Genomic DNA, 27981 nt, shown 5'->3' with positions numbered 1-27981 from the left:
AGAGGCGGGTGAAAACCAATGCTTCTCCAGCCGGGAACAGAACAGGATGTGCCTCGAGACTTGCTTCCCGGCTGGCCAGGCTCTACCTAGTCTGACCAGGGCAGTAAACACCACCAATAAAAGTAGGAGCAACAAACCAGGGCTACAAAGAAAGCATAAAGACATGGTTTCCAAAGTCAGTTCCCTTTATTAAATCATTTTCACAGACCAGAAATACAAAATAAAAGTAGAAATAGGCCCCAGGTAGGAGCTACAGGCCTGGCCTCACATGACCCCTGCTCCAGCAACTTGAACAGGACCAGCAGCAGCTACATCCTTAATTAAGGTCGGGAAAGTAAGATTAGGATTTTGATCCTGCATTGCCCTGCCTCCCACCCTATCTCTCCCCAAATTATAAACAGCCATCCTTGGGAAGCAGCAGAGTTAAGAAGTCTCCCCACGGCCCTAGTGACATACACACCAGCAGGAGAGCATGTTCAGATGGCACAGAATCCAGGGACTACATTTCATGAGGAGAAACTGGTACCAAAATGTGGGGAGTCTGGGGGTGTGAGAAGGCAAGCGCAAAGAGAACCTTCCTCCATTTCTACTCATCGGATCCTGACGCTGAGTCTTCTGAGCTGGGGGGAGTACTGGCTAGTTCTTCTTCTTCAGAGTCCTGAAAACCAAAGGTGTCTTCAGGGAAAAGGTGGAGTCCTGGGTGCCCTACCCAGTCTTCAGTGAAGGGCCTGCAATTTCCTACCGCCTCCCAACTACAGCACCCACCTTCAGAACCTCAGAATTCCACCATCCACTCCAACTCTATTACTCTTACAGACCAACCCCACACAGACACACATGCCCCTCACGCTGCCCAGCCCACAGCCCCCACATTCCTGCCGCACCTCGCTCCTCCTCCTCTTCTTTTTGCTCTTGTTCTCTCCCGAAGAGCTCTCATCACTAGACACAAACTCTTTGCTCTTGAAGCTCTCGCTTAGCTGCCTTGAGGATGACTTGGATGATGAGCCCCTAGACGGCGTGGATTTCTTTTCCATCTTTACCTTTACTTTCTTCTTCTTCTTTGACTTGTCCCTGTATTGGCAAGAGGGAAGAGGAGCTAGGCCTTCAGGTCCCCTATCACCATGACCAAACCTCTCCCAGCTTTAACAAGGCCTTTCTCAATCCCAGCCACACAGCCCATTTCACTCTGAACATAAATAGCCATGTCAGCCTGAAGGGCACCAAGGGAGAGTATCATGAGTACACCGTAAGAATCAGAGGGCATAGGCTAAAGCAGCCCCATATGCAAAACCTACTTGACATTTCTTGCTGTATCTTTTAGAGTTCATGTGAATTGTGCACTACACTCCATAATAGTTTTTCCGTTCCCCCATACCTTCAAATAAAATAGTCCACGAAAATGGGCCATATTTCCCCAGTGACTTGAATGCCCTATCGTATCACCCATACTTGGGCAACGGCCTACCCAGGTTTGAGAAGCACTACCCTACTGCAGTCAGAAGCATATCTGCTGTCTTTAACTTTCCAATGCTCAACTTCGGCCTGTATAAAAAACAAAAAACAAACAAAAAAAAACCTGCCACAAAAATCAGTGACTGGGCCACGTTCTCGACACTCACCTCTTAGAAGACTCGCCTCGGCCCCCTTCATATTCTTTCATGGCTTTTTCATATTCCCTCCTGGCATCCTCAGCCTTGCGATCCCACTCCTGTCTCACACACACAGAAAAAAACAGTGAAGAATAAGACCTCTCCTGTCTCCCCTCTCCCCTGATGCAGGCAAAATCGATACAGAAAGTCCCACCAATGGCTCATACTGCTCCCCTATCAGTTATCGGACTCACCATGCCAAGAGAGCACCTCTCACCAGCCCATGAGAGGCATCACCCCTCCTCTGCTGCTACTCACCTCTTTCTTCTCTTTGGACATTCCCTTCCAGATCTCGCCTGCCTTCTTGGAAAGATCTGTGATGCTGATGCCAGGATGGTCTGACTTGATCTTCTCTCGGCTGGCATTGAGCCACAGCATGTACGCAGACATGGGCCTCTTGGGGGCATTGGGGTCTTTGCCCTTCTTCACCTGCATAAGAACCCAAACGCCTTCAGCTATTTCCCATAGAACCCATACATTTTCCCAAATAAATTATTTATATCACTTAACTTGGAGAAAAAGTAGAGGACTAAATAGCATCAGGCGAGACGCACGCTCCCTAAGGGCAAGGATAGTATCTCCTTCCCCTCTGCAATTCAGTGCCTAGCTTACCAGGACAGAAGCCCATCTCCTAATTCAGACCTTCCAGAAGCTTATTAATCTCAGGGCTAGTGAGAACAATTTCCAAGAAGATACCCCTCAAGGCTATAATCACTGGCTATAAAAAACAGCCCCAAGGAAGACCAATGAACAGGTCCTACTGGTGGTGGACAGGAGAAGGTAAAGAGAATGCCTCCCACCCTCCCCCACCCCCGCCCACTGCACCACACACAGCCCCTCCCATCTACAGTCTGCACCTCCACAGGCTTCTTGCGGCTCTTGCGGTCCTTGGCCATCTTGGCCTTTTTGAGCTGTTTCCGCTTCTTCTCATCCCGGTCACTGTCACCCTCATTACTGGAGGAGCTGGCAGAGGCATTGCTGTCAAACCTGCCAGAGAGCAAGCCAGGCTTAGACTTGAGGAGGGAAGACAGGACCCCATGGCCTCAAGGCAGGAGGAAAACAAATCCAAAGATACCCACCCAAAAGGGTCAAGGGAGGAAGACCAGAGGACAGGATCCACCGCCAATCCCCAACACTGCTTCCTCCCATTCACTGAGGTGGCTTCAGCCATGCCCTCTCCAGACCCAGCCACAGCAATGGGTTACTTGATCAGAATTAATGAATGAAAATCAATCAATGAGCTTCAGCTGATCTCCCTGGGCATGGCCAAACCAGGTCCTAGTCCATTCCCAGGACACCACGGGCAGAAACACTGCCTCATTCATGCCTGGAACATGGCCCAAATCCACTTCACCACTTCCTTCGGAGTAATCACCTTAATCTACCCTATAGTCTTTTTTGTCTTTTTTTTTTTTCGTGTCAGATGGGTAATGTGTCAACATCATAACAAAGCTGGAGGGTGGCACGCTGCACACACGCACGTAACACCCAACCATCATGTTTATGAACTACAAAAGGATCGGCCCCTACAGTCTTTTCTGATGAAAAGATAATCAGTTACAGTACCCACCCCTGTAATTGACAGTCTTATCTGATATATGTGAAACTCCTCAAAAAATGGAACTACCTTAGACCTGCATGCTGCTGGACAGTTTTCAAGGCACTTTCACAAGTATTTGCTCATGAAGCTTTCATACGCCTTCATACACGTGTGGCAGGCTGAACTAGGGGACTCCTGTTGGTTGTTTTTTTGCTGCCTGACATTCTTTTGCAATCCTTCTGGATTAAAAGAGCAGAGTCCCAATTTTCTGTTGGGAACCACCTTGCCCCCACTCAGGAAGGGCTCACCCCAACCACAGGCTCTAAGGGTGGGCACTTGGCCTATTTCTGGCCCATCAGACCCTGGCCCATCCTAACAACTCAGGCTAGGAAGGGGCAGGTAACCACTGTGTTCACTATGCTGTTCACCAAAAGAAGCGCTTCTGGTGTTGTTTTAAACCAGTAGGATTAAGCCTGCCCTGAGCTTCTGAGAGTCACTGGGCACTCCATGGGGCAAACCTATTTTGAATTACGGAAATCAGAAGAAATAGATTTGAGTGCCTGAATCCAGTAGTGTCTGAAGTCAATTAAATCCCCAGACTCTGCAGTAACATGAACTTATGAAATTCCCTTTTATATATTTCCTTTTAAAGTGAGAGTGAGTCACATTTCTGACACTGCTAATAAAAAGTCGGTACTACTGCATTTCTACCGATGAGGAAATTGAGATTCAATGACTGACTCGACAACCTCCAGGAAATAAGTGACAAGCACCAGCTCTCATTCCCATTCTCTCCTCATCCAACTACGAACCAGCCCCGACTGGCATATTCAGGGTGGTATGGCCATAGACCCCACTATACTTTTCTGACTTCAAAATGTGCCTTGCACTTACGAAGCCCTTGACAATTTCCAAAACATTTTGTGTATCACCTCATTGGAGGTCACTCTCCCATTCCGGGTCAGTAGCTAATGCTGGGACATGAGAAATGTCCAGAAATCTTCTGGTCCTTTAAGCTTATGGGTCACCATCTTATCCCCACAAGGTACCACCAAAACTCACTCCTCTGCCACATCTTCCTCCTCTTCACCTGGGTTGAATGACTCATCTGAAAAAGGGCACAGGACGCATCAGCTTCTGCCCCAGTGGAAATCCCCACCCCCTCACCCAGGCACCCAGCTCTGGCCCAAGGGTGAGTCCAGCCCGGGCCACAGCAAGGAACATCTGACCATCCTCGTGCTCAGCACGGAGGCTAACCCACCGGTTTCTTCTCCCGAGTCATCGCTGCTGTCATTGGCATTCTCCTCCCGGATCTTGCCTTCTTCCTTCATCCTCTCCAAGTAGGCATCATGCTGGTCCTCATCAGAGTCGGCATATTCGTCGTAGCTTGGGTTCATGCCCTAGCCAGGGAAGAGTTCACAGTGGGGCCAACTCACCCTCGAGCCAGAATCCCTGCACACTCAAAAGCACACCCCCATGCCTGTCAAGTCAGAGCAGCAGCGCCCAGAAGACCTGGGGCTGGATTGTCCACACACAGCCAACGTGCAGGGCCTACGCCCAAGTACTTCCTGCCAACTGGGTTAGTCCAAGCCCCAAGCCCCTCCCTCTCCCAGCCCCACTGGGGGCTCCTGAGGGGCTGCATAGACTGGTCTAAGGTCATGCAGAGGAAACCTGCACCAGGAGGGGGAAAGGGTCACACGCACCTCTTTTTTCTATAAGGGTAAGAAGAGAAGAAAGAGTGAAAAAGAAGCCGGAAAAAATCTCCACCCCTTTCTCCCCTACAGAAAGACCAGGAGAGGGTCTCATGCTCCCCACACAGAAGTACCTCTTTCAATCCTCGGTTTTTGATGTTGAGTTTTTTCGCGTTGACAAAATCAAACAGTTTCCCATACTCCTCCCTGTGAGGGGACATGCACCATGTTACCAGAGAGGTAGTGCCGACACAGGGGCGGACTAAACAACGTTCTGATTACATGAGCTGGGGTAGACTGTGGAGCCTGGAGTTCCTGACCATGCTACCCAACCCAACAGCTTAGAGACCTCCAGAGGACAGCAGTAAGGCAGAGCCAGAGCCTGACATTAGTCCTGAAAGAGGAACCTGCATGGCTGTGAAGAGCTCTGGGAAAGAAAAGGCAGGGAGGGGTGCACATCTGTTTACCAAATAAGCTCAGGGCGGAGTAAGTGTGGGGCAGGGGGTGTGGTCATCTGTCTTCATACTTCACAAGGTTGATATGAGGATTACACGTGAAAATGCTTATAAAACGTTTAGCTCACAGTGAGCACCAAATAAGCATTAGCTGCTATGTTCTCAGGCACAAAACTCATTCCAGGAAAGAAAGAGATAGCAATTCCATTGTGGGGAGTGGAGGAGTAAAAAGGTCAGTAGTGAAGACATAGCTTTCAGAATACAGAAAAAGTTTTTTGTTGTTTTTTTTAAATGACCAGAAAGAAAGCAATGGAGAGGTTTCTAAAGTCTGAGCACTCCAGGGAAAATGACCAAATCCTGATGTAGCAGAAGAAAAATTCTGCTCTAGGGTTGGAGAGTGCCGCAGGCCATGCCGGGCTTCCTGGACAAAGCTGGCTCAGGACCAGGATGCCCAGAAAGTGACGGGTGGAGGTTCTCACCTCTCAATGCTGCTGAAGGTATACTGAGTGCCCTGCTTGGTCTCAATTTCAAAGTCAAAGGAACGAGTCGTAGTGGTACCACGAGCAAAGTTGACAAAGGAGATCTCGTCGAAGCGGATGTGTACAGGTGGCTTGTGGACGTAGATGAAGCCCCGCTCCAGCGGGTAGAGCAGTCCTGAGCTCGCCTTGTAGGAACAGGTAATGCACTGGGCCCCTGAGTGCCTGACAGAGGGTGCAGGGAGCCTGGTTAGTGCCAACCTCAGCAGAGGCAAAGGGCACATCTAGCAGCAGCGACATGTGTGCTCATGTCCTCGACTAAGTAAACCTTACTGAGCTGTTCTGACAGAGGCGCTGACACCTATTGTGACACAAGGTCCCATCCAGACCTGTAACAGGCTGCAATCCTATCTCAGGAGGGGTTTACCAAGGAGACACAGCATTTCCCATACCCAGGCAGGGCAGGATCCCAGGCCCACACTCTCACCCTTGGAAGTTGCCTGGCACTGTGATCTTGCGGTTCACCAGCGCTTTCATGACCCGGCTGACCATCTCATAGAGGGATCCTGACATGTTCTTGGTGAGACGACCCTCGAAGCGCTTCTCCACTTCTTCCCTACAAAGACAGCAAGGTGAGGTCACAACACTACTGCCTTCTAATGGCACACCTGTCTCCGGCCTGGACAGTGGCAGGAAACGAGTCCAGGGAGACACTCACTCGTTCATATTCAGAGTCAACGAAATGTCCTCGTCCTTGGAGAAGAGGAGGATCAGGAAGTGGTAGCGAGTTTGGCCTTGCTTGATTGGGGGGTCCAGGCTGATCTAGTAAGGAAGAGCACCAATTGATACTCTACAACAACTTGCGATTCACTAACATAGAATTCTGCACACCAGTGAGGTCCGTCTACTTAACACGCAAAAACCACGATTATCCGGCCATAGGGGTTTCGGCTTACCACAAAGAACATCTGTCGCTGGTCCTTGTGGGGTAACAAAAACAGACGCAGTACTGTGGTGTAGGGGATCTTGTAGTCAAAGGTCTTGCCATGCAGGTGCAGAAAGGTGGGGTAGATCCGAATGTCGTAACGACCTCGAGGAGTCAGACACTGCAGCTCCCGGAAGATGCAGATGGCATCTCCCGTGGCCTGGATTACATCCGCCTTCGACAACACATTCTGGGCAAAGGCCTGCAAAAAGCACACATTGGTAACCAAGCAGCAGGCCCTGCTCCCAGGCCAGCCAATGCCTGCTCAGCACCATCTGCTGCCAAGGCAACCAGGGGACGCCTCACCTCAACAGGGTCCACACCATCCTCCTGGGTGGGAGGAACATAAAAGCGGACCTCCATGAGAGACACCTCTGCGTCATCGTTTTGGTGGAATTCCAGTGTCACCTCATTCTTGCCAGTGGTGCACTGGGACACATTGCTGAGGGGTATCTCAAAGACTGGCTGGTCACCAATGTCAAAGGAAAGCAGCTGCCCTGTGAGGAAAGGGCTTGTCAAGCCACAAGCTCCTCCCCTTAAGTCTGCATAAGCAACATTCCCACCAAACTTGAGTTCCACAGAGACAGGATACTGGGGTTAGTCTCTTTACACTGTAACCCCAACCCCAGGCACAGTGCCCAGTATACTGTAGGTACTCAATAAACACACGATGAACATGCAAACAGATAGGAAACCAGAGACAGTGGCAGAAGGAAAAGAGCAAAACAAGTAAAAGGCTGAAGCCCTTCACCCTATCTTCCTCCCCAAACCTCAGTCTTCCCCAGGACTCACCACCAAATTTCACTGTCCCCCAGTTCCAGCCCTTCACACAAAGGTCCTTCTCCATTAGCTCAAGGCGATAGTGAGTTTTGAAGAAATCAGAGAGTTTCTCAAACTCCTGTGGGTGGAGGGAAGAAAACGCAATCCCAGTAAACCCTGGTGGCCTTAACACCGACTTGAATGTCCTGGGATTATCTATTTCTGAGAAACTGTCCCAAATAGGCTTTATAAGAAACTCATGCTGCCGGGCGCGGTGGCTCAAGCCTGTAATCCCAGCACTTTGGGAGGCCGAGGCGGGTGGATCACGAGGTCAGGAGATTGAGACCATCCTGGTTAACACGGTGAAACCCCGTCTCTATTAAAAATACAAAAAATTAGCCGGGCGAGGTGGTGGGCGCCTGTAGTCCCAGCTACTCTGGAGGCTGAGGCAGGAGAATGGCGTGAACCCAGGAGGCAGAGCTTGCAGTGAGCCGAGATTGCGCCACTGCACTCGAGCCTGGGCGACAGAGCAAGACTCCGTCACAAAAAAAAAAAAAAAAAAAAAAAAAGAAACTCATGCTGACTTAGCAACCCAGCTCTAACATTGTTTAAAAGATGGTTTAGAGAGGTTGCTTCTAGCCACTGGATCTGACATTCCTGGTTATGGGCCATCTGATTTTATAAACTTTGTATAGGTATTACTTTAATGAAAGTGGAAATTAAAATCAAATAAAGCCTTTAACTCAAGCAGTTCAAAATGGAAAACAAAACCCACACTTTAAGACATGAAGCTAGCCAGGCGCAAAGGCTCATGCCTGTAATCTCAACGCTTTGGGAGGCCAAGGTGGGCGATCCCTTGAGTCTGAGAGCTCAAGACCAGACTGGGTAACGTGGCGAAACCCCGTTTCCACCAAAAATTATGAAAAATCAGCTGGGCATGGTGGCATGTGCCTGTGGTACCAGATATTCAGGAGGCTGAGGTGGAAGGATTACTTGAACCCAGGAGGCAGAGGCTGCAGTGAGCCGAGATTGCACCACTGCACTCCAGCCTAGGTGACAGAGCGAGGCCCTGTCTCAAAAAAAAAAAAAAAAAAAAAACACAAAAAGACATCAAGCTAAGATCCTGAACCTTGATAAAAGTCACAGGTAGAAACTAGTATCTAAATCAAGACAGAAGAAAATCTTCTGGAGTCAAGGCACACAGAAATTCACAAGACGTCAACACTCAAAGCCGAACACTGATTGCCTCATGGCTTCACAGTCCTGCTCTAAGGAGCCCAAACTAGCAATCACAGGGTTACATGAGGAAGGAACCTCGAGTCTCTAGAAGATTAAAACAAGATGATGCAGTAAAAAGGGGGTTTATAGCTATGGGACAGCTCACCGATTCTCGGAAGCCATCATACTTGTAGACATGGCCATTCTTTGTAAGCAGTTTAAGTCCATGGCCCAGAGCAACACGGCGCCAGATGCCTTCTGTTAACTCTCCAGCCTGGATGTTGTCCACTTTCCCCGTCTTGCTGTTCTTGAAGATGATGCCCTGGCGGCTCAACCTCAGTCGACCATCATTCTGTAAGAAAAGCAGGCCCAGATGCATGGGGACAGTACACAGCATGTCCTGGGTACAGTTCTACCCAACACACTTTCCAGCTGCGAGTGGGCTGGCCAGATTGTCAATGCAGGAGCAACAGCTGAGGTGCAAGGAGTCTAGATTCCAAACCAGGCTCTGGTATTTAGAATCCTTAACAGATTCTCAGTTTCCTCATTTGTAAAACAGGAATTGGGAACTGAAGAGCATATACGGTCCCTATAACTCTGAGACTATCTCTCAGTATTGCCTCGTGTTGGGGGAGACACTAGGTACACGTTATACTGAGTCCTCTTTTTCCAAAATAACATTACCAAAGCAAGTTCTCGTTAATGGACAAAAACTCTACCCTCCTTCCTTCTCTCTACTTGTATCAACTGCCCAAGCCATTCTCACCATGGAGCCTTTCACCTCCTGATAGATGTCGTTGAACTCCAGTGTCTCTGCCATGTCGACCCCTGCCTGTGGTGGCCTGGGCAGAGCCCCAGGCTGCACAAGGGAAACCGAATAAACTGGGGGCTGGGCCCCAACTCCTGAGTGGGTGGGCGGATGCTCAGCAGGTTGGGAATCTAAATTCAAGAGGAAGACAGATAAGCATGAAAGACAGCACCTCGCTGTGCTCACGGATGGAGCACAGCAGCAACTCCCAACTGCGCCTGGGATGTCTCAGGATTTCCTCTGCCTGGAAACCTACAGACGGACGCTGCAGCGCTCGAGGGTCCAGGCCTAAGCCCAGGTGGAGAACCGGGCCTGGAATACCGCTGACACCCAACCCGACGCCCGCTCTAGCCGCTCTGGCGGGAGCCATGGCAACGAGTAGCGGAACCCCAGGGTCAGCCCGGAGCCCGCACCTCGCACGCGCCCCAATCCAGCTCAGAGTGCAGGGTTTCCCTCGCAGCGCTCCCACCACCCCGCGGGCCGCCGGTTCACCCCCGCCCCACAGGATGGATTCGCCCGCTCCCCGCGGTTTCGAACGCGGAATGGTCCATGTCGAGCGTCCCTTGGGGGAGGGGCGCCCCTGCCTTCCTGGGACCGGGGGACGACCACCACCTACCTCCTCAGGCTGCAGCCTCGTGAGGGCCCCGGCGCAGGAGGTGGGCGCGCTGGGGGGACGCGGGGGGGCAGGGGATGGGGGGGGACACCGGGGAAGCTTTTCCCGCGTGCGCGGCCCCGCGTCCCGCCACCGGAAGCTGTGCACAGGCCACAGAGACGACGAGCTGGCTAGAGAGACGCGAGCCCGGCCCGCCTGCGAGACAGTCGCATAGAGCGTCAGTGACTCTGGAGGACCTGAGGGAAGAGTGGTTGCCGTGAAGTCTCTCTCAGCCGGGTGGAATCTGCCTAGAATATTTGTGTAGGGCTCTTTAGAAACTACAGACACTTCTTCAGTGGAGACTAGATACTGAAGAGAAATTGTGTCGTTTTATTGTATCAGATAGTACAGGAATGGGGTGGGGGTGTGTGTTGAAATGATGCGTGCCCGTTTCTCTGCAAAATAGTTTCTGTGTCATGGAAAGGAGTCGATGGAACACGAAGAAAAGTATTTGAACAGTTGTGGGAAGAAACGACCTCTCGCACTGGGTATTGGTGTCACCGTGGGTGCACTGCTTTCTGGCTGACCTGTCAAGTTCGCTGTCTACACCCAAAATTTTCACATCCCTAACCGAAATGTATAGGTCCCCCCCAAGAGGCTGGCAAATGGCCGTATCCAGTTCAAGTCCTGGTATCAGATTCACTTTGGAGCCAGAACTGATTTGAAACCACATCATCCTGGGGTTGCGGAAGCCAGCTCTCCCTCATATAGTCCCAGAGTGCATTTTTGCAACATCAGAGACCAGACCTGGAAAATATATTTTAGTTTTTCTACCCCAACCTCTTTTTACTGATGGGAATACTGAGACCCAAAGGGGAGTGAGTTGCCCAGGGTCTCAGTGCGTTGGCAACAAGGCTAGGACACAGACCTCCTTACCACCACCAGTCCAGTTATCTTCTGTCATAATCACAGTGACTGTATGTTCAGAATGATTGATGATATGTGTCCTACATGAAGACATTAGTACAGAATATGTAAACTCAAGATTTCCCTGACAATCAGTACACCAGCTTGCTAACTCAATCCTGAGGTAAGAGACAACAGGAATGCACCCTTCTCCCCTGAATTCATAGCTTTAACCTCTGAGTAGTGGCTATTCCAGCATTATCTAGCAATATAAATTCAACTGGGTTTAATAAATAGATATTGAGGGCCTATTACTAATTTAGCACACTTCTCGGATTTGAGGAATTGAACAAGATGAAAACATCCCTGGCTGGGCACAGTGGCTCACACCTGTAATCCCAGCACTTGGGGAGGCCGAGGTAGGCAGATCACTTGAGGTCAGGAGTTCAAGACCAGCCTGGCCAACGTGGAAGCCCCGTCTCTATTAAAAATACAAAAATTAGCCAGGCATGGTGGGGGGTGCCTATAATCCCAGCTACTTGGGAGGCTGAGGCACAAGAATTGCTTGAACCCAGGAGACAGAGGTCGCAGTGAGCTGAGATCGTGCCACCGCACTCCAGTCTGGGCAACAGAGCGAGTCTCTGCCAAAAAAAGAAAAAGAAAAAGAAAAAAAAAATGGAAGGAAGGAAGAAAAGAAAGAGAAGGAAGGAAGGAAGAAAGAAAGACCCAGCCCCAACCTTTCGGGAAAACATAATCTAACAAATGATTTTGATAAATAAACTGAAAAAAAAAGAAGTGCTAACTGCTATGCTACAGGTAGAGTGAAACTCATTACCAACTGGAGTTAGAAATATGTGAGTCTTTACTCATCACACCCCAGAAGACCCAGAAAAACTTTCAAGAGACCCTCTCCCCCTGACCCATGCCACTGGGGGCAATTCAGGAAAGGAGGGGACGGCTGCAGAACTGGGTGGAATGTGGCTGGCACTCAGGAATGAAGGGGGTCTTCAGTTCAGGCAGGCTGTTAGGTGACTAGGGGACGGGAAATTGCAAAGGGCTTTAGGGAGAGCGTGAGCAGCTGGTGAGCTGGGATGAGGATGCTGCAGAGGAGAACAGAACAGAAACAGTAGACAGAGTGCAGATAAAACATTAGTCCCAGAGGGCTCCAGCCAGCTACATCCCAGGCAATCAGGAGCCCAGGATTGGAGACCCCACCCCTGCTGTGACATCACAGGGGAGTGGGGTGGAGACGAACAAAAAGGGGGTCCCCCGCCCTGGTCTCTTGGAAGCCAGAGTATCAAGAGAAGAAAGAACCTGACTAGGGTTGCCTGGCTTAAAGGGACAGGCTCCCCATTCCTCCGACCCCTCTAAGCTGCCCCCTCCAGGTCGTGATCCTGTCTCCCTGTCCTGTAGGACCTCCCTCTCCTGAGGCCACCACTGGGCCCCCTTCTGAGTGTCCCCGAGCACTCTCTCAGTATGAACTGCATATCCGACTTCTTCACCTATGAGACCACCAAATCGGTGGTTGTGAAGAGCTGGACCATCGGGATCATCAACCGAGTAGTTCAGCTTCTGATCATCTCCTACTTTGTGGGGTGAGTCTGTGGCCCTTCAGGTCCCTGGCGGGGTGGGCTGCCTGGCGTCCCATCTTCACCCTCCTGCCTCAGAAACCTGTGTCCAGCTTCCTGAGCTCCTCCCCTCCCGGGGAAACACTTTCTTCTGTGGAGCCGAGTCCTAAAGACTGGCCTCTGCCACCCCCACCTAGGACCTGAATTCACCTAGATGAATTCTTTTCCCAGTTCATCCTCCAGGGTTGAGAGTGGTTTCAAGACACACACTCGGAGGAGTAGGGTCCCTGCCCTGGCACTGCCCTCCACCGAGGGAGGGCTCAGGAGCTCCATCTCCACCCTCCCTGCTCTCATCTCTCCAACCAGAGAACAGGCAGACCCCCTCCCACATCTTCAAATTCCCCTCAGTCAACTCTTCGGGGTCTCAAAAAGACAAGACAGCACAGAAATAGGGAAGGGAAGGTACTGAGACAAGGGGGTGGTGGCAGGTTGGTCAAGTTGGTGGCCGGGAGGGAAAGAGAGAACTGGGCCCATTTCAGAGTGAGGAATTTCCTTCTGGCGTGGATGGGTGAGATGGTGAGAGAGAGAAGGGCAAGGGAGAAGCGCTGTGCTCTTGAAAGGGAGGACAAGGAGGGAACTGCCCCTTGATGAGGAAGCAAACACAGGCCCAAGGGAAGAGTGGCCAAGGAGAAAAGGAGCTTTTCTGAACACAGTGCAGCTTCCTCTCCAGGAATCCAGAAATGCTCCCCTTTGTCAAAAAGCCTAAGTTCCCCACCTCTCCCTGACCCTGTGCCATGTAACCCATCCTAGCAGTTGCTTAAGAGCCAGGAAGGTGCAAGCATCCCCTCTCAGCCCCCACCGCCTGGAAGCACACACCTACACACACACACACACACACACACACACACACACAGGCGCGCGTGCACGCATACACAAAGGGCTGTGGAGCAGACAATGGCTGGGGGAGAATGCAGGTCCTATCCTTCTTGTGGTCATTTCCACGCACTGGTGGGCACCAGGAAATACAGGCAGAAACCTCGAAGGTTTTCTTTCCTGGGGTGTGGGTCTCCAATCTTATGCTGTTCTTTGAGACAATGGGTCTGTGCATTCGAGGCAGCAAGCCACTGACTGTTAGGAGTTAGTTCAAGCGGGTCAAAGGAGAATCCTGTGTGACTGTGGGCTGAAGCTTCATGCAAGCCTGCTTGCCTGAAAAGTTGAAGTTTATGTGAGGGTGTGGAGGGAAAGGTGGCTAGATGTGACTTTTTAGGTGATTTTTTGCTCTGTGTGCTGGGCAAGTGCTGGTAGGCTTCAGTGGGCAGGTATTGTAAAAAGGCTGCACCATCCAGTGCTCCTTTGGGAGATTTTAGAATAGGGATTCCAGCTTTGGAATAGCATTAAATGGCCATAAAGTTCCCTTCCAATGTTGAGGTTTTGTGAGATACGAGGTTTGCAAATGTTCGCTGTCTGCATCTCCAGAGCTTGGCTCAAAGTTGGTTCTTAAATGTTCTGTGTTCACGTGTATATTCAATGCTGTGGTTGTTTATAGCCACAAGATGGTATGTTGGCCCAGGTGAGTGCAAAAGCTGGCTCAGCACATTCCCCGTCTGGCCTGGCTCCATTGGTTCCAGGCAGAGATTGATGGGGGATAGAGAGTGGGCTCCTCGACCAGCCCTCTCAGCCCCCACTGCCCTTGTCTCTCTCTCATCATGATCAGATCGAATCCTCCAGGTCTCAGGGCTGGAGCCCAGCCTGCTGGAGCGAGTATGTGAAGCTCTTTGGCATCTTAATTTCCAACCCCATCCATCTCCCAGCCTGACAGCTCCCCACGAGACACTGCCTTCCAGTTACATCAGCGCCCCCTGCAGCCCAGTCCCTTGACCTGAGTCCCATCTCCGTGTATGTGAACCCACGCATGTTGTGACTTCATGAGTCCACCGTCGTTAATTTAGCAAAAATGTACCAGCATCTCTGCATGCCACGCACTGTGGACTGAGACGGAATGGTGGGCAAAAGAAGACAGGGTCCTTGCCCTCGTGGGGCTTACAGTGGAAGGCAAGAGATGGGCATTCATCTGATGACGTCCGCAAATGTGAAATGTCAACTGTGGCTTGGAGGTGAACAGTTATAGGAGAGCCGCTTCTGTGAAGGTGTTTGGCCTGGTCAGGGAGTAAGGGAAGGTTTTCTGGAGATGTAACGTTTTAGCCAAGACCCGAAGGATGAGTAGGAGCACCCCAGGTGAAAGAGGGGAGGAAGAGAGTTCAGGGCAGAGGAACCCACCTCTGCAAAGGGAAGGAGCCTGGCAAACAGGGGAAAGAAAGGAAGGTTGTTGTGGCTGGAGCCGAGGGAGCAGAGGTGGGTGAGGGTCGTGTACGGTGGATGGGAACACACACAGAGGCCGGACCTCAGACACCCTTAGAGAGCTTTTGTTTTTACAGGAGATGAATAAACAGAAGCCACGGAAGCATTTTAACCCATGTGTCTGTGGGCACTTTTGTGTGCACACGCACGTGAGTTTGAGAGAGAGAGACAGACGCAATGAGATCTGAGTTGGGAAGAGCACCGGGGCTGATGCGCCTGGAAGTGGAGGGAGTTGGAGCGGGTGCAGGAAAACCTACTAAGAGGCGGTTTATGGAGAGAGGTGACAGTGGCTTGGACCCAACTGAATTTGAAGGGATTTTAAAGGCTATAGTGTTAATCACTGATACTTCAATCTCTTCCCCATCATCCCAACCAGGTCGGCAACCTCGACTTTGCCTCACATGAGCCCATCATTTCTCTGAGAACTTCTTAGAAACACACCACCTGGTCATCTTACATACGCTCTCACCCCCGCCTCTGGCCTCAGCTGCTTGTCTGTGGTTGACTCCATTTCACCACTGTTTTCCTTTACCCACTCCAGGGCATACAGAAAGGCCTGGACTTACCTGAGGTTTCTCACATCTTTCCTGGGCCCAGGTGGTAATCCCCACTCACCTCTGTGGAGTGGGACTTCCCGAGAGCCCATCCCCGTTCTGGATCTTGTGGGGACCTGAGAAGCTGAAAGAAATCCCTGGGATCTGAGTCCCTGGAAGCAATAACCTGTGCTTGGCCTGAGGTTGATTTCCGGGGCCTTGGACTTCCCAGGCCTTTGATGCCCCATTGCGCTGAAGGGTCATTGGTGGCCGCTGGAGCCTCTGGCCCCATCACAGCCCTGCCCTGCCTGCTCTGTTCCTCCCCCATACAAGGCCCAGTTCACAAACTCACCATCTGTATGGCCGCATGCTGTGGTTCATAATATTCTTATGTGGGATATTCTAATATTCTTATGTGGGATCTTAGGTGGGAGTTCAATACTTAAAGCAAGGAGCTGCTCTGGTTTAAAGAGAAGGGTCTGGAATCCCGCCTTCTCAGCTCTCCACTCCATCCTCTCAGCCCAAGGTAGCACTGTGAGGTACCTTGTCAGCACAATTAAGTGACAGATATGGTGGGAAGAGCTGTTATGGTGGGAAGAGCTGTTGGGCTGCCCCATCTTGTTTTTTGTTGTTGTTGTTGTTGTTGTTGTTTTGTTTTGTTTTGTTTTGAGACAGAGCTTTGCTCTGTCCCTCAGGCCGGAGTGCAGTGGTGCGATCTCGGCTCACTGCAACCTCCACCTCCTGGGTTCAAGCGATTCTCCTGCCTTAGCCTCCCCAGTAGCTGGGATTACAGGCGTGTGCCATGATGCTCGATTTTTTTGTATTTTTAGTAGAGATGGGGTTTCACCATATTGGCCAGGCTGATCTCTAACTCCTGACCTCAAGTGATCTACGTGCCTCGGCCTCCCGAAGTGCAGGGATTACAGCATAAGCCATCATGCCTGGCCGGATGCCCCATCTGGACCAGTCATCCTGGTCCAGAGAGAGGAGTGACTCTCATTCCTGCCTGCCCTCTCCCCCAATATGGAATTTAGAGCACTTGGTTAGAAGCCTGGCTCTGACACCAACTAGGAGAGGGCCTCCTAAGAGTGACTTTACGTCTCTAAGTCTCAGTCCCCATATCTGGAAAATGGATTTAGGAATACCTCCTCCCTGGGAGTTATAGGGAAGGGAGGTAACATATGTCAAGTGCCTTGCAGAGATGGTGACTCAGTAATAGATGGCAACTGTGACTACTTCACAAAGACCCCCCCCCATCACCCCTCCCCCTTTCCCTCTGCCCAGCTCACACCTTCCTAAGAGACCCCTCTCCTCCTCCCACACACACAAGCGTGCACTCTTCACACCCACTCCTCAGCCTCCTCCTTGACTCCCTGGGGGCGGATGGGAGGGTGCTGGGGCGCGGCTCTGGCCTCTCTCCTGCACATCCCACCTGCCAAGGAGCTGCCACACGCCTTCCGCTCTATAAATAATAAACCATGAATGCGAGAAGAAAATAGTCAGAGCAGCAGAGTAAATGCCAAGAATTGAAGGCTCAGGCCTGCCCTAGCTCCTGAGCCCTGGCCTCCAGAGACAGACTCAGCCCCTCTGTTCTGGAAATGAAGCATCCCCTTCTTTCTAGCCGCCTTGACGACATCCTCAGGCCCCACGAGGCCATTGAAATTCTTCCACTTGTTATTTAAGTCAAAGAGAGAATTCTAATGCGGCCTCTCCGCCCCACCGGGCACAAGAAGGAGCCTTGGAGGAGGAGGAGGAGGAGGTAGGAGATTGGTTGATTGTTCCTTGGAGTCCTCAGCCCTTTCCTCCTGAGACTTTCCTAAGCCAGGAGATGCTTTCACTGGTGATGGAGCAGGAGCTGGTAGGAAAAGCACAGGGTCCGGTTCAGGGGGCCAGCATGGCCTGGCCTTGAGCTGGGACACAGCTAGAGACCTTTGAGTGAAGGGGCTGTGAGTGGTCTAGAGCAGGTTGTCTGGTTAGAGCCGACATACCAGCTGTGTAATCCTGGTCAACTTAGCACCCCCTCTGAGCCTCAGTTTCCTCATTCATGACATGGAGTTAATAACAAAGCTGTCTCAGTAAGAACATAGTGAAAGATCCAGTGCGAGTGCCGCACTGGTTATATAATCGTAATCTGAACTCTGCATCTCCAAATGTTCCTGGACTTTAAGGATGCAGGGCAGGGGCCTCAGAAAACCATTTCCTGAGGTTGACACGGAGAAATGTGTCTATTCTGTGGCTAGGCACGTTGAGGCTCGGTTCCAGAAGGGTGTGTTTAGACCACAGTTTGCACTCTGCGAATGTCCAGCTGCGGCCAGCAGCCATCTTAGCTGGAAGCAGAGAGCCTGGGCCCCAGACCTCCCTCCCTTCACTCTGCAGGGCCCCAGGCCGTGAGCTAATAATGCACATTTGGGTTTCCTGTGACAGGGAGGCTCCCTTCTCTTCTGCTAGTACGTAATTTGGCAGATGGGATTTCTACGTGAGGCTTACTTCCTTGTGAAATCTGAATGAAACCCCTCCCCTTCCAAAAAAAGAAGAAAAGAAAAGTGCTGGGAGATAAAGCAGCACCACAAAGCCCCATCGAAGGCGGTGTTCATGAGATCATTTTACAAGCACGCAAGTCACTCTAAGTGGTGCGTTAATCAGGATGCCGCCTGCCTGCTATAAAGCAGCAATAGGAAAACAGGTAACGCGTTTGAAGCCATTTGCTGGTGCTGTGACTACACCCTTTTTCTCCCGCTCAAGAAATCATTCAGAATTCAAGCCAGTAATACTACCAAAAAAATGATAACTATGTGAGGTAGTAGATATGATCACTAGCATGACATAATCATTCCACAAGGTACAGGCGTATCAAAACACTCACACTGTGCCCCGTGAATACATACAATTATTATCAATAATAAATAGGGCTGGGCGTGGTAGATCACGCATGTAATCCCAGCACTTTGGGAGGCTAAGGCAGGCAGATCACTTGAGGCCAGGAGTTTGAGACCAGCCTGGCCAACATGGAAAAACCCCATCTCTACTAAACACAAAAAAGTTAGCCAGGCATGGTGGTGCATGCCTGTAGTCCCAGCTACTCAGGAGGCTGAGGCATGAGAATCGCTTGAGCCCGGGAGGCAGAGGTTGCAGTGAGCCAAGATCGCGCCAGTGCCTGGGTAATAGAGTGACACTCTGACTCAAATAATAATAATAAATAGTATTTATTTATCAAAAATTTAAACTTAAATTAGAATAAAAAGAAAAAAAAAGATTCAAGTGAGCAAAGGAAGCCCTATGATGGAGATAATACCAAACCCTGTCACTGAAAACTGAACAAAGAGCCACTTGCAAATACCCGCTGGTGTTTGCAGTAAATAGGATTGTGGTGTCCAAACTACAAGTGACTGGGACCCCCGGTACGCTCTGGGAGCTGCTGCTCTTTGCATGTTCCAACAGTAGGTGACCCCAGAGATCATTCAGTCCAACCTCCACCTGAGGAAGGGGCCTCCTCTCAGCACACCTGCCAGGTGAGCGTCACGCTGTCCTGGAGTCTTCCCAGATGTGTGGCACACATGGGGTGACTTCCTGCAGCAGCTGGTTCTGGGATTGAAGTCTTCACCTACCTCCTTATAGAATCCTCAGGTCAGCCCAGCTCCTGCCTCTGCAGCTTCCCAACCTCTAACTCCTACAGCTTTGTCTTCTCTGGGCTACACAGTCTCAACTTCCTTCCACTCACCTTCATCTGGTGTGGTTTTCCAACCTCATGCCACCCTGGTTAGATGCAGAAAATGCCCTGACCCAGCATTTCCAAAAGTGTGCTCCTCAGTTGCACGAGAGGTCACCAATATTCCTCCAAGACTGGCTTCTGTGGTCAAATAAGATTGGGAGACAGTGAGGTTAACAAAATGTAACAGACGTATTTGTTTGTCTACATTGTATGTTTCTCAGGGAGGGAGGAGGGTTGCATAGCATTTTCTTTTTTTTTTTTTTTTTTTTTTAGTAGAGACGGGGTTTCACTGTGTTAGCCAGGATGGTCTCGACCTCCTGACCTCGTGATCCGCCCGTCTCGGCCTCCCAAAGTGCTGGGATTACATGTATTTGATGAGGTTTTCTCATCTGTCAAATGGGGACGGTGGCAGCATCTACCTCCCAGTGTGCCATCAGGAACAAACGCAATCTTGCCAAAGGCTGGAAGTGTGGGATTAAGTGAGGCTGAGCGGGGACTTGAGCCTTGAGGGCTGTGATTGGCGATTTCAAATGGAAAGGCAGGCACTTTATAGGAAAGCAGAGGCACGAGTTGACAGCAAGTATCTGCAAGCCCTACTTGCTGAAGGCGGGGAAAGTCTGAGAAGGAAGGTAGGGAAGGAAGAAGGGAAGGCCTCATCCACATGGTCCCATAATGACTTAAAGCTGCAGGAAGGAGCCAGTACAGGTAAATGACCACTTGGTGGCAGCACAATCCAAGGAATAAGATCAGAAGCGTCTCTCCTCCCTCCTCCCCCAGCCTCCCACCTTCTACCCAACTCCTTTATCTGCCAGGTGAAAGCTCAGCCGCTGCCCCTGCTTCCTTCTCCGTTCTCATCTGACATCTGGGCAGATGGATTCTTCCAAGCACCCAGCTCCCAAGGACCTTCATTGATTTGTTTACTGAGCTACTTTGTGTTGGGCACTTAGGGTACAGCCTTGGGCCAAGGCTGGAACTCACGGGAGCAGAGGCCCGGGATCCTCTGTCCTCCTGTCTCCTGGGTACCTGCCAGAGAAGTGGCCCCCATCAGCAGCATGGAATGACTTTGAGCCATGCATTCTCAATGGGGCCATATGGCCCCCAAGGAGGTGAAAATTGGTTCTCACTCTTTTTATGCATAAAGCACAAATTTGCATACAGTACATAAACAGATATCTGTGACATGAAAGTTTCATGGAGGGGGGACCACTGTGGGGGAAATGTCTAGAAAGGCACCTGAGGGGCGGTAATGGGACCAAAGGTGGAGAAACGCTATTCTAAGTCAACCAAGGGCTCACCCTAGGTCTCACGCCTCCAGAAGGAACCATCCGCACACCCTGCCAGGCATGGCCGAGTGTTGGCAGGAAGGTGACCTCCCCCAGTTTCTGTCTGCTGGGTCTGTGGACTCCTCTCTTTCTCTCCATTTCTGCTCTCCTGCTACCCAGGTGGGTTTTCTTGCACGAGAAGGCATATCAGGTACGGGACACAGCCATTGAGTCCTCGGTGGTAACCAAGGTGAAGGGCTTCGGACTCTACGCCAACAGAGTCATGGATGTGTCTGATTATGTGACGCCACCTCAGGTATGGTCCCCTACCCAGAGAGGCATGCGGATGCCCAGGCGCTGGGCAGGTTGGAGGGGAGAAAGCAGAGCAGAGAGCGCCAGTGGGATTCCCAAAGCAGACTCCATGATGTCACTGATCCAGAGGACCTCTCATCCAGCAGCTGAGAGCTGCGCGGGGGCTTGGGCCTGCGGTGCTAGGCACCAGGAAAGCTGGGTTCCTCTCCAGGCTCTGCCACAACTTGTAGTGCAATCAAGGACAACACACATGGGGGAAGGCGGCCATGTGGGTGGTTGCAAAGAGCCAGCTCTGCCCCTTACTAGCCCTGTGACCTTGGCCAAGTCACTAAACACAAGCCTCGCTTTCCTCGTCTACAGAGAGGGGATATCAGTGATAGTCCCTGTCTCACAGACTGGGACTGTTGCATGTTTTTCTCTCCCTTCTTCTCCTCCCAAGGGCACCTCGGTCTTTGTCATCATCACCAAGATGATTGTTACTGAAAACCAGATGCAAGGATTCTGCCCAGAGGTGAGGGGAGGAGACAGAGAGGTTGGGTGAAGCAGGTTAAGGCTGAAAATGTTGGTGGGAGTAGGACTGGTGGCAGGGAGGGGTGGGGTGTAAGCAGAGGCCCTAAGTCTGGCCTTGCAGCTGGGACCTGGGACCTCCACCCTCCTGAGGCTGCTGGCTGTGGGGAGGTCATGGGAGCTGAGGGGCTCACCAGGCCAGGACAGGGTCCTTCACCAACCTGTGACCTGTCTGCCCACAGAGTGAGGAGAAATACCGCTGTGTATCAGATAGCCAGTGCGGGCCTGAGCGCTTCCCAGGCGGGGGTGAGTCCAGCCCCTTCCCCACCCCACAATCCCAAGTGTTAGCAGGACCCATGGGGGAGAGCCCGTCGTTGGAGAGGGAGTGGGAACCAGCCTGTTCCATGTCATTCTGCTGGCATTTACATGATGTTCCCTGGGTGCCACACCCAGCAGGTGCTATAAGGTTGGCATGGCCCTTGCCCAGAGGAGCTGCTAGTCTAGGGTGGTGGTGACAGACAGGGGTGCTTGAAGTGGCATGTGTTGCCCAGGAGGTACAAAGGACTGTGGAGCCTGGGGGCGGGGGAGAGAGTGCTTCTGGGTGGGTGGTATCAAAAGGCTTCCTTGAGGTGGTGACATTTGGGAAGGTCCCTGAAGATGAATAGGATTTGGCAGGATAGAGGGGGCTTCAAAAAGTGCATTCCAGACAGAAGGAAGAGCTGCAGCACAGACTCAGAGGCAAGGAAGGAAGAGCAAGAAGAAGGGAGGTCCTCAGGGTTGCTGAGCCTGGAAGCACATGAAAGGAAAGCTGTCACCTCCTTTTGTCTGGGTCTGGGGCTCAGGAGAAGAAGCAGGAAAGAAGTCAGCTCCCTTTTCCCTGCCCATTCTTTTCCCCCACTTGCCAGGGTCCCTGATGGGGGGAAGGAAGGGACGGGGGAGGAAGGGAAGGGAGAGGAGCAAAGGGCAGGCAGCCACCCAGCAGCTGTGGCTTCCACTTTAGGGATCCTCACTGGCCGCTGCGTGAACTACAGCTCTGTGTTCCGGACCTGTGAGATCCAGGGCTGGTGCCCCACGGAGGTGGACACGGTGGAAATGTAAGGCTCCAAGACAGATGGAAGGAGACAGGCCCTCACCTCAGCTCCCCTCTGCCCATGTGGGAGCTGTGCATCTCTGAACTTGAGGAGAGTCTGTGACTCTCCCCAGTATTGTCCCTTCCTGGTGTGTGGGGGGCGGGTGGACTCAGGCCCAGGGTATCATCTTCCCCAGCCCACTCACCTGCCGCCTCCTCCCGCTCTGACCCTCAGGCACAGACAGTCCCTTCCTGTAGCCCGCTCTCAAGGTGCCCTTTATCTATAAGAGCTCTCCCTTTGGAGGCGTCCACCAGGAAAGGTCGCCCGGGGGTGAAAACCTTCATTTCCCCCTCTTCCTCCTGGAAAGCTGAGGCCTCCTGTGCTCACCCACAGGCCCATCATGATGGAAGCTGAGAACTTCACTATTTTCATCAAGAACAGCATCCGTTTCCCCCTCTTCAACTTTGAGAAGTGAGTCCCCACTTTTTCCCTAAAGCCAAGATGCAGGCGCCCCCAGCCCTGCCACCTTGTTTTCAGGGAAGTGGAGATGCCCCCTCGCCACAGTTCTTCCCACTTCCACTGACCCATCTCTCGGGGCCTCCATTCCCAATCTCCCAGCGGGCCTTGGCCACTGAGGATCAGGTGAACTTTGGGGTCAGTTTCTCTGCCAGCCTCCCTGCCTTGGGGCTCAGATCCAAATGGGAGTTTTGCTTGGGGTAGGAGAGGGACAACTTAGGCCTAGTCCTGGGTGGAGGATGCCTTCAACGGTTGAAACCCTTTCGGTCTCGTCCCATTTCTTTTTCCCCACATCTAGCCCATGTGTGGAAATCCCTTTTCTCTTAGTTCAGTCCCCCTTCATTGACTCATTAATTCCACAGCTACTCGGTGGGCATTGGCCATGTGCAGAGGGCAATGCCAGGCACTACAGAAGTGCACTAGGCCAGGCTCAGTGGTAAAGGCCTGTAATCCCTGCACTTTGGGAGGCCGAGATGGGTGGATCACGAGGTCAGGAGTTTGAGACCAGCCTGGCCAACATGGTGAAACCTCGTCTCTACTGAAAATACAAAAAAAAATTAGCCAGGCACGGTGGCGCACGCCTGTAATCCCAGCTACTTGGGAGACTGAGACAAGAGAATCGCTTGAACGTGGGAGGCGGAGGTTGCAGTGAGCCTAGATTACGCCACTGCACTCCAGCCTGGGCAACAGACAGACTCCATCTCAAAAAAAAAAAAAAATTGCACAAAGTAACCAGGAATGATTCCTGCCCTCCGGAACTCCCAGCCTGGCAACTGGAGATTAGTCACCGATGTACATCACCCTGATACAGGGAAAGGGGTGATGGGGCACCAGAAAGATGCAGGGAAAGGAAAGAGGGGAGGGAGATGGCCAGGTCCAGATGAAGGCTGAGGGCTCAGATCCCCCCTAGGCATGGAGGGCTCAGATCCCCGCTAGGCGTGGAGGGCCCTGAGGCTCCGGAAGGCGGGGGGCGGGGGCGGGGAGATTGCATAAGACGATCTTCCCATGAACCCTGGGCCGACCTCTCTCTCCGCTCCTCCCCAGGGGAAACCTCCTTCCCAACCTGACAGCCAGGGACATGAAGACCTGCCGCTTCCACCCGGACAAGGACCCTTTCTGCCCCATCTTGCGGGTAGGGGACGTGGTCAAGTTTGCGGGGCAGGATTTTGCCAAACTGGCGCGCACGGTGAGGACCTAGCCATTCTTCCGCGACCCCAAACTCCCCAACTTCAGCCCTTTCCCAGATTTCAGGGCCCTTTGGCCGGCACTGGCCAGGAGCCGCCGCGAGACAGCGCCACCTGGTGGAAGCATCCCGGGCCTGCCACTGGCTTTGTGCCTGAATCCTTTCTCCTCTCCCCACGCGGAGCTGTCTTGCCCGCCCCCGCTCCCGCTGAGCCCACCTTCCTCAAGCCTCAGTTTCCCACTCCTATCTTCACACTTCACCTCAGGGAAAGGCCTTAGATCTGTGGTAACCCCTAAACGATGGGAAAGTAGACCTGTGGCCACTTTCTCCTGTGTTGTAGCTAAAGGACTGAAGATCCCAAAAATAGGACTCAGAGGCTCCAGTGTCCACAGCCGAGCCACAGCCTTTTTTTTTTTTTTTTTTTTTTTTGAGACGGAGTCTCGCTCTGTCGCCCAGGCCGGAGTGCAGTGGCGCGATCTCGGCTCACTGCAAGCTCCGCCTCCCGGGTTCACGCCATTCTCCTGCCTCCGCCTCCCGAGTAGCTGGGACTACAGGCGCCCGCCACCACGCCCGGCTAATTTTTTGTATTTTTAGTAGAGACGGGGTTTCACCCTGTTAGCCAGGATGGTCTCGATCTCCTAACCTCGTGATCCGCCCTCCTCGGCCTCCCAAAGTGCTGGGATTACAGGCCTGAGTTACCGCGCCCGGCCACCACAGCACTTCTTTACTGAGCAGCATGTGACACATCACTTTCCTTTCTCCCTGCCTCCGTCTCCCACCTGGAGGATGGGAGGAAATCATTTGTCACGACCTCCACCCCACCCCCACCCTGGCCCAGCGCAGGGAGTCGGAGGGCGAGAGGAAAGCTCATACCCGGCCCCTTTCTTCAGGGAGGAGTTCTGGGCATTAAGATTGGCTGGGTGTGCGACTTGGACAAGGCCTGGGACCAGTGCATCCCCAAATACTCCTTCACCCGGCTGGACAGCGTTTCTGAGAAGAGCAGCGTGTCCCCAGGCTACAACTTCAGGTAATCCCCTGTCTCCTGGGACATCAGGAGAAGAAGGTGCGGGCTGTTCTAAAGAAGTTTATTTCAAGCAGCAATGTTTATCGGCGAGACAAGGTCCCACATCCATCCACTCACCCCTGGCGCCAAGTCCCACCTCAGGTTTCATTTCAAATCAGGAAGGACTCTCTAACAGCCATTAGGGTCTAGCTGGGTGTCCTGGGAGACAGTGTCTCCTTATCACTGGAGGGGAGCACGCCAAGGATTCCTGCTGCAGGTCAGTCGTTAGAAGAGACGGCCAAGGTCTCTTGAAATACTGGGGTTTTGCGATTCTTTGCCTGTTCCTAACACTGGCCTGAAACTGTAACGTGCTTAAGTGACTTCCAGATAGGTGCAGTCCCTGCCCTGGGCCTGAATTTTCTAAGGTTTCTCATTCTACAAAGTAAGGGTGATAACTAGTATCGTTTTACATTTTACAAGATGGCACTTTTGCGTGTCTGTCCACAAACATGTGTCACCAATAGCAAATTATAATTGTCATTGGCTCTTCTTCAATGCCTCTCCAAACAAGAACTCAGACCAGTCTTTAAATATCATCCCAATGGCTTTGAGACTTCAGGGATCTTTTCAGGTTTGGTTTTGTTTTGTTTCTCCATTTTGAAGAAAGGGAGAGAGGAATCAGAGAATAAACTGTTTGGAAGTAACTGAAAGCACTTGAACAAGCCATTGGTCTTCTCCCATCCTAATTTCCCCATCTCTGAAATGGTGATAGTACCGCTGTAATCTTCAGGATTCAATTAACCAATGTGTGAAAAGCTTCAGCTTTCTGTTTTGTTTGTCTCTTACTTTTTTCTGAATCATTCATTTATCGATTAATCCATTAAACATGTACCAATTGTCTACAACATGCTAAGGACCGTACTCAGTTATCTTAGGTTAGCAGTTCTCAAAGTGTAGACTACAAGGTCAACACTACTTATTAAAAGTTTTATTTTCTTTTTAATTGATAAATAACAAATGTGTATATACATGGGATACAATGTGATGTTTTGATATGTGTATACATTGTAGATTTCCCCCAATTTTTGAAGATCCTGAAGTTTCTGGCCGGGCCCTGTTTAAGTACACAACATTATACACTAAACAGCTTAAATAGACTAAATAGGCTGTGACCAGGGGGAAAAATACATAAGAATATATTTCAGTTACATTTGAACATAAGAATATACATTTGAATATATTCAAATAATTGTTACTCAAATTTCCTTTGTTGAGGTGGTATTCTCTGATACAATGGCATACATAAGCCAAAAATAATCATCTCACCTTTTTAAAATGTTAATTTATCACTTAAAAAATAATCGCCCACCCCATTAAGCTTTATATTTAATAGTTTAAAATATACATGTATATTCTCTGGAAAGAAGAATCTTTAAAAATTGAAAGTACTTTCATAATCAACTCCAAACTTTAAAAAAACCATAGGAAACAACACATATTTTAAAGTAGGTTAAAAATACTGTTCGGCTCACTGGCAGAAATTGGCATATTTATTCAGTTGGTATATCACACTGAGATCAATACAAAGGATATTTGTATGGTGGCTTAAAATAGTAACATATTAATAAAATTCTCTTGATCTAAAGTGCAAGTTTTCATCTACATAACTTTCCTTTGGCCATTGGGAATTCTTTAATCCTCCAAATAACTCATTTGGCAGGAGAGCTTATGAAGAATCTGAATATTATAAAGACCCCCAACTACTGATATCATACAGTTTTAGAACAGCATCTCTCATCTAAAGAAAAATTGGTCTGGAGTTCTTCATCTCCAATTTCTTGCACTGCAGCTGCCTTCCCTCCCTCCCCACCTGAGCACAGAAGGATGTGAGCTGGACCTGGTCCTAAATAAGCTTGGAGGGTATTTGGGAAGGCGGGACAGAGTATCTCCAAAGACCCTGCCTGCGTAATACCCAGAGGCCTAAGAGAAACCACCCCCTCTTAGGGCCTCAAATAATTGACTCTTCCAACAATGCCCTCCAGGCCAGAGAAGGAGGCACAGCTGCTTAGTTTGACCCTTGTGATTTAAAAGTTTCCAGAGGGCCAAAGTAATTGCCCTGACATTGGGGGATATCTGATATCCGTGGCAAGCAGAGGGCTCTGCCCAAGCCCCTTCCAGTCCCTTCACCTGGGTGCCCACCCACCACCCTCCTGTGACCCTCAAACTGCTGGCACCCAAGGCTAAGCTAAGAGCCCACGTGTGGGAGGCTGCAAAGCCGTCTTTCTGAATCCTCGAATAGGAGAGAGGGTCACAAAGCCAGGTTCAGTGTGGCTCACAGTGCACTTTCTATGATATGGTAAAATTTACACTGTTTTTTAGAATCTCACCAAGCTACTTACCGGTAGAAACCATACTAGTCACCCTGTATGCAAAACGTTTTGTGTGCTTCAGCTCAGCGTTCCTTGCCCGCCCTACAAAGTAGGTGCTACAATATCCCCTGCAACTTTACCGAGGAGAAGATGGAGCCTCACTGTTAGATAAGGTTCTCAAAGTCACAAAGCAAGCAAGAGGGGGAGCCTGGATTCAAAACATATTTCTTTGGATGATCTCCACCCCAGCCAGGAAGACTAGGGACATTTGTACTTGTTAATCCTCAGAAAAAAAAGCCTGCCTATGTGGTTGACACTTTCATCCCTGCTTAAAAACAAAGAATCCAAGTTCCAGGGAGATTTAAAGACTAGCAGATGCTGGCGGTGCAATTCATAGCCTGGCTTTTGTCTCCCAAACAAATTCATTTGCCGCTCCCTCCAACAGAGGCAGTATTTTCAACACCCCTACTGTTGCCGTTTGCTCTGGAGGGAATGGAATTATTCAGCCAAGA

The 27981-nt window shown here is 50.9% G+C and overlaps 3 protein-coding genes and 1 non-coding gene across 4 annotated transcripts in view; 1 reads left to right on the top strand and 3 right to left on the bottom strand.

Annotated features, from left to right (window-relative positions):
* Positions 1 to 167: 167 nt before the first annotated feature.
* On the bottom strand, positions 168 to 10337 carry LOC112605758 (FACT complex subunit SSRP1). The gene is made up of 17 exons (XM_025355605.1): positions 10198 to 10337; positions 9540 to 9712; positions 8940 to 9125; positions 7589 to 7694; positions 7103 to 7293; positions 6768 to 6998; positions 6530 to 6633; positions 6299 to 6427; positions 5815 to 6036; positions 5015 to 5087; positions 4451 to 4589; positions 4252 to 4297; positions 2507 to 2636; positions 1908 to 2078; positions 1620 to 1708; positions 885 to 1071; positions 168 to 658 (listed from the first exon to the last, which is right to left on the bottom strand). The coding sequence occupies exons 2-17, from the start codon at positions 9591 to 9593 to the stop codon at positions 587 to 589; spliced, it is 2130 nt and encodes a 709-aa protein (XP_025211390.1). The 5' UTR covers positions 9594 to 9712; positions 10198 to 10337; the 3' UTR covers positions 168 to 586.
* LOC112607512 lies at positions 3067 to 3169 on the bottom strand. Its single transcript, XR_003115850.1, has one exon. It is a non-coding gene; the product is annotated as a small nucleolar RNA U13 (small nucleolar RNA).
* LOC112605844 lies at positions 9596 to 10909 on the bottom strand. The gene is made up of 2 exons (XM_025355778.1): positions 10805 to 10909; positions 9596 to 10389 (listed from the first exon to the last, which is right to left on the bottom strand). Exons 1-2 carry the CDS (start codon positions 10907 to 10909, stop codon positions 9697 to 9699), a joined length of 798 nt encoding a protein of 265 aa, XP_025211563.1. The 3' UTR covers positions 9596 to 9696.
* A 1446-nt stretch (positions 10910 to 12355) lies between these two features.
* Positions 12356 to 27981, top strand: part of P2RX3 (purinergic receptor P2X 3) — a 34362-nt gene continuing 18736 nt past the window's right edge. Inside the window, exons 1-8 of the mRNA XM_025357428.1 lie at positions 12356 to 12674; positions 20690 to 20825; positions 21261 to 21332; positions 21571 to 21634; positions 22329 to 22422; positions 22792 to 22869; positions 23959 to 24100; positions 24988 to 25124. Of these exons, the coding sequence (XP_025213213.1) occupies positions 12556 to 12674; positions 20690 to 20825; positions 21261 to 21332; positions 21571 to 21634; positions 22329 to 22422; positions 22792 to 22869; positions 23959 to 24100; positions 24988 to 25124 (842 nt within the window). The 5' untranslated portion in view covers positions 12356 to 12555. The remainder of the gene's footprint in view (positions 12675 to 20689; positions 20826 to 21260; positions 21333 to 21570; positions 21635 to 22328; positions 22423 to 22791; positions 22870 to 23958; positions 24101 to 24987; positions 25125 to 27981) is intronic.

Source organism: Theropithecus gelada, chromosome 14, assembly GCF_003255815.1.
Source record: "Theropithecus gelada isolate Dixy chromosome 14, Tgel_1.0, whole genome shotgun sequence".
Lineage (NCBI taxonomy): Eukaryota > Metazoa > Chordata > Mammalia > Primates > Cercopithecidae > Theropithecus > Theropithecus gelada.
This window is presented reverse-complemented; position numbering and strand designations above follow the sequence as displayed.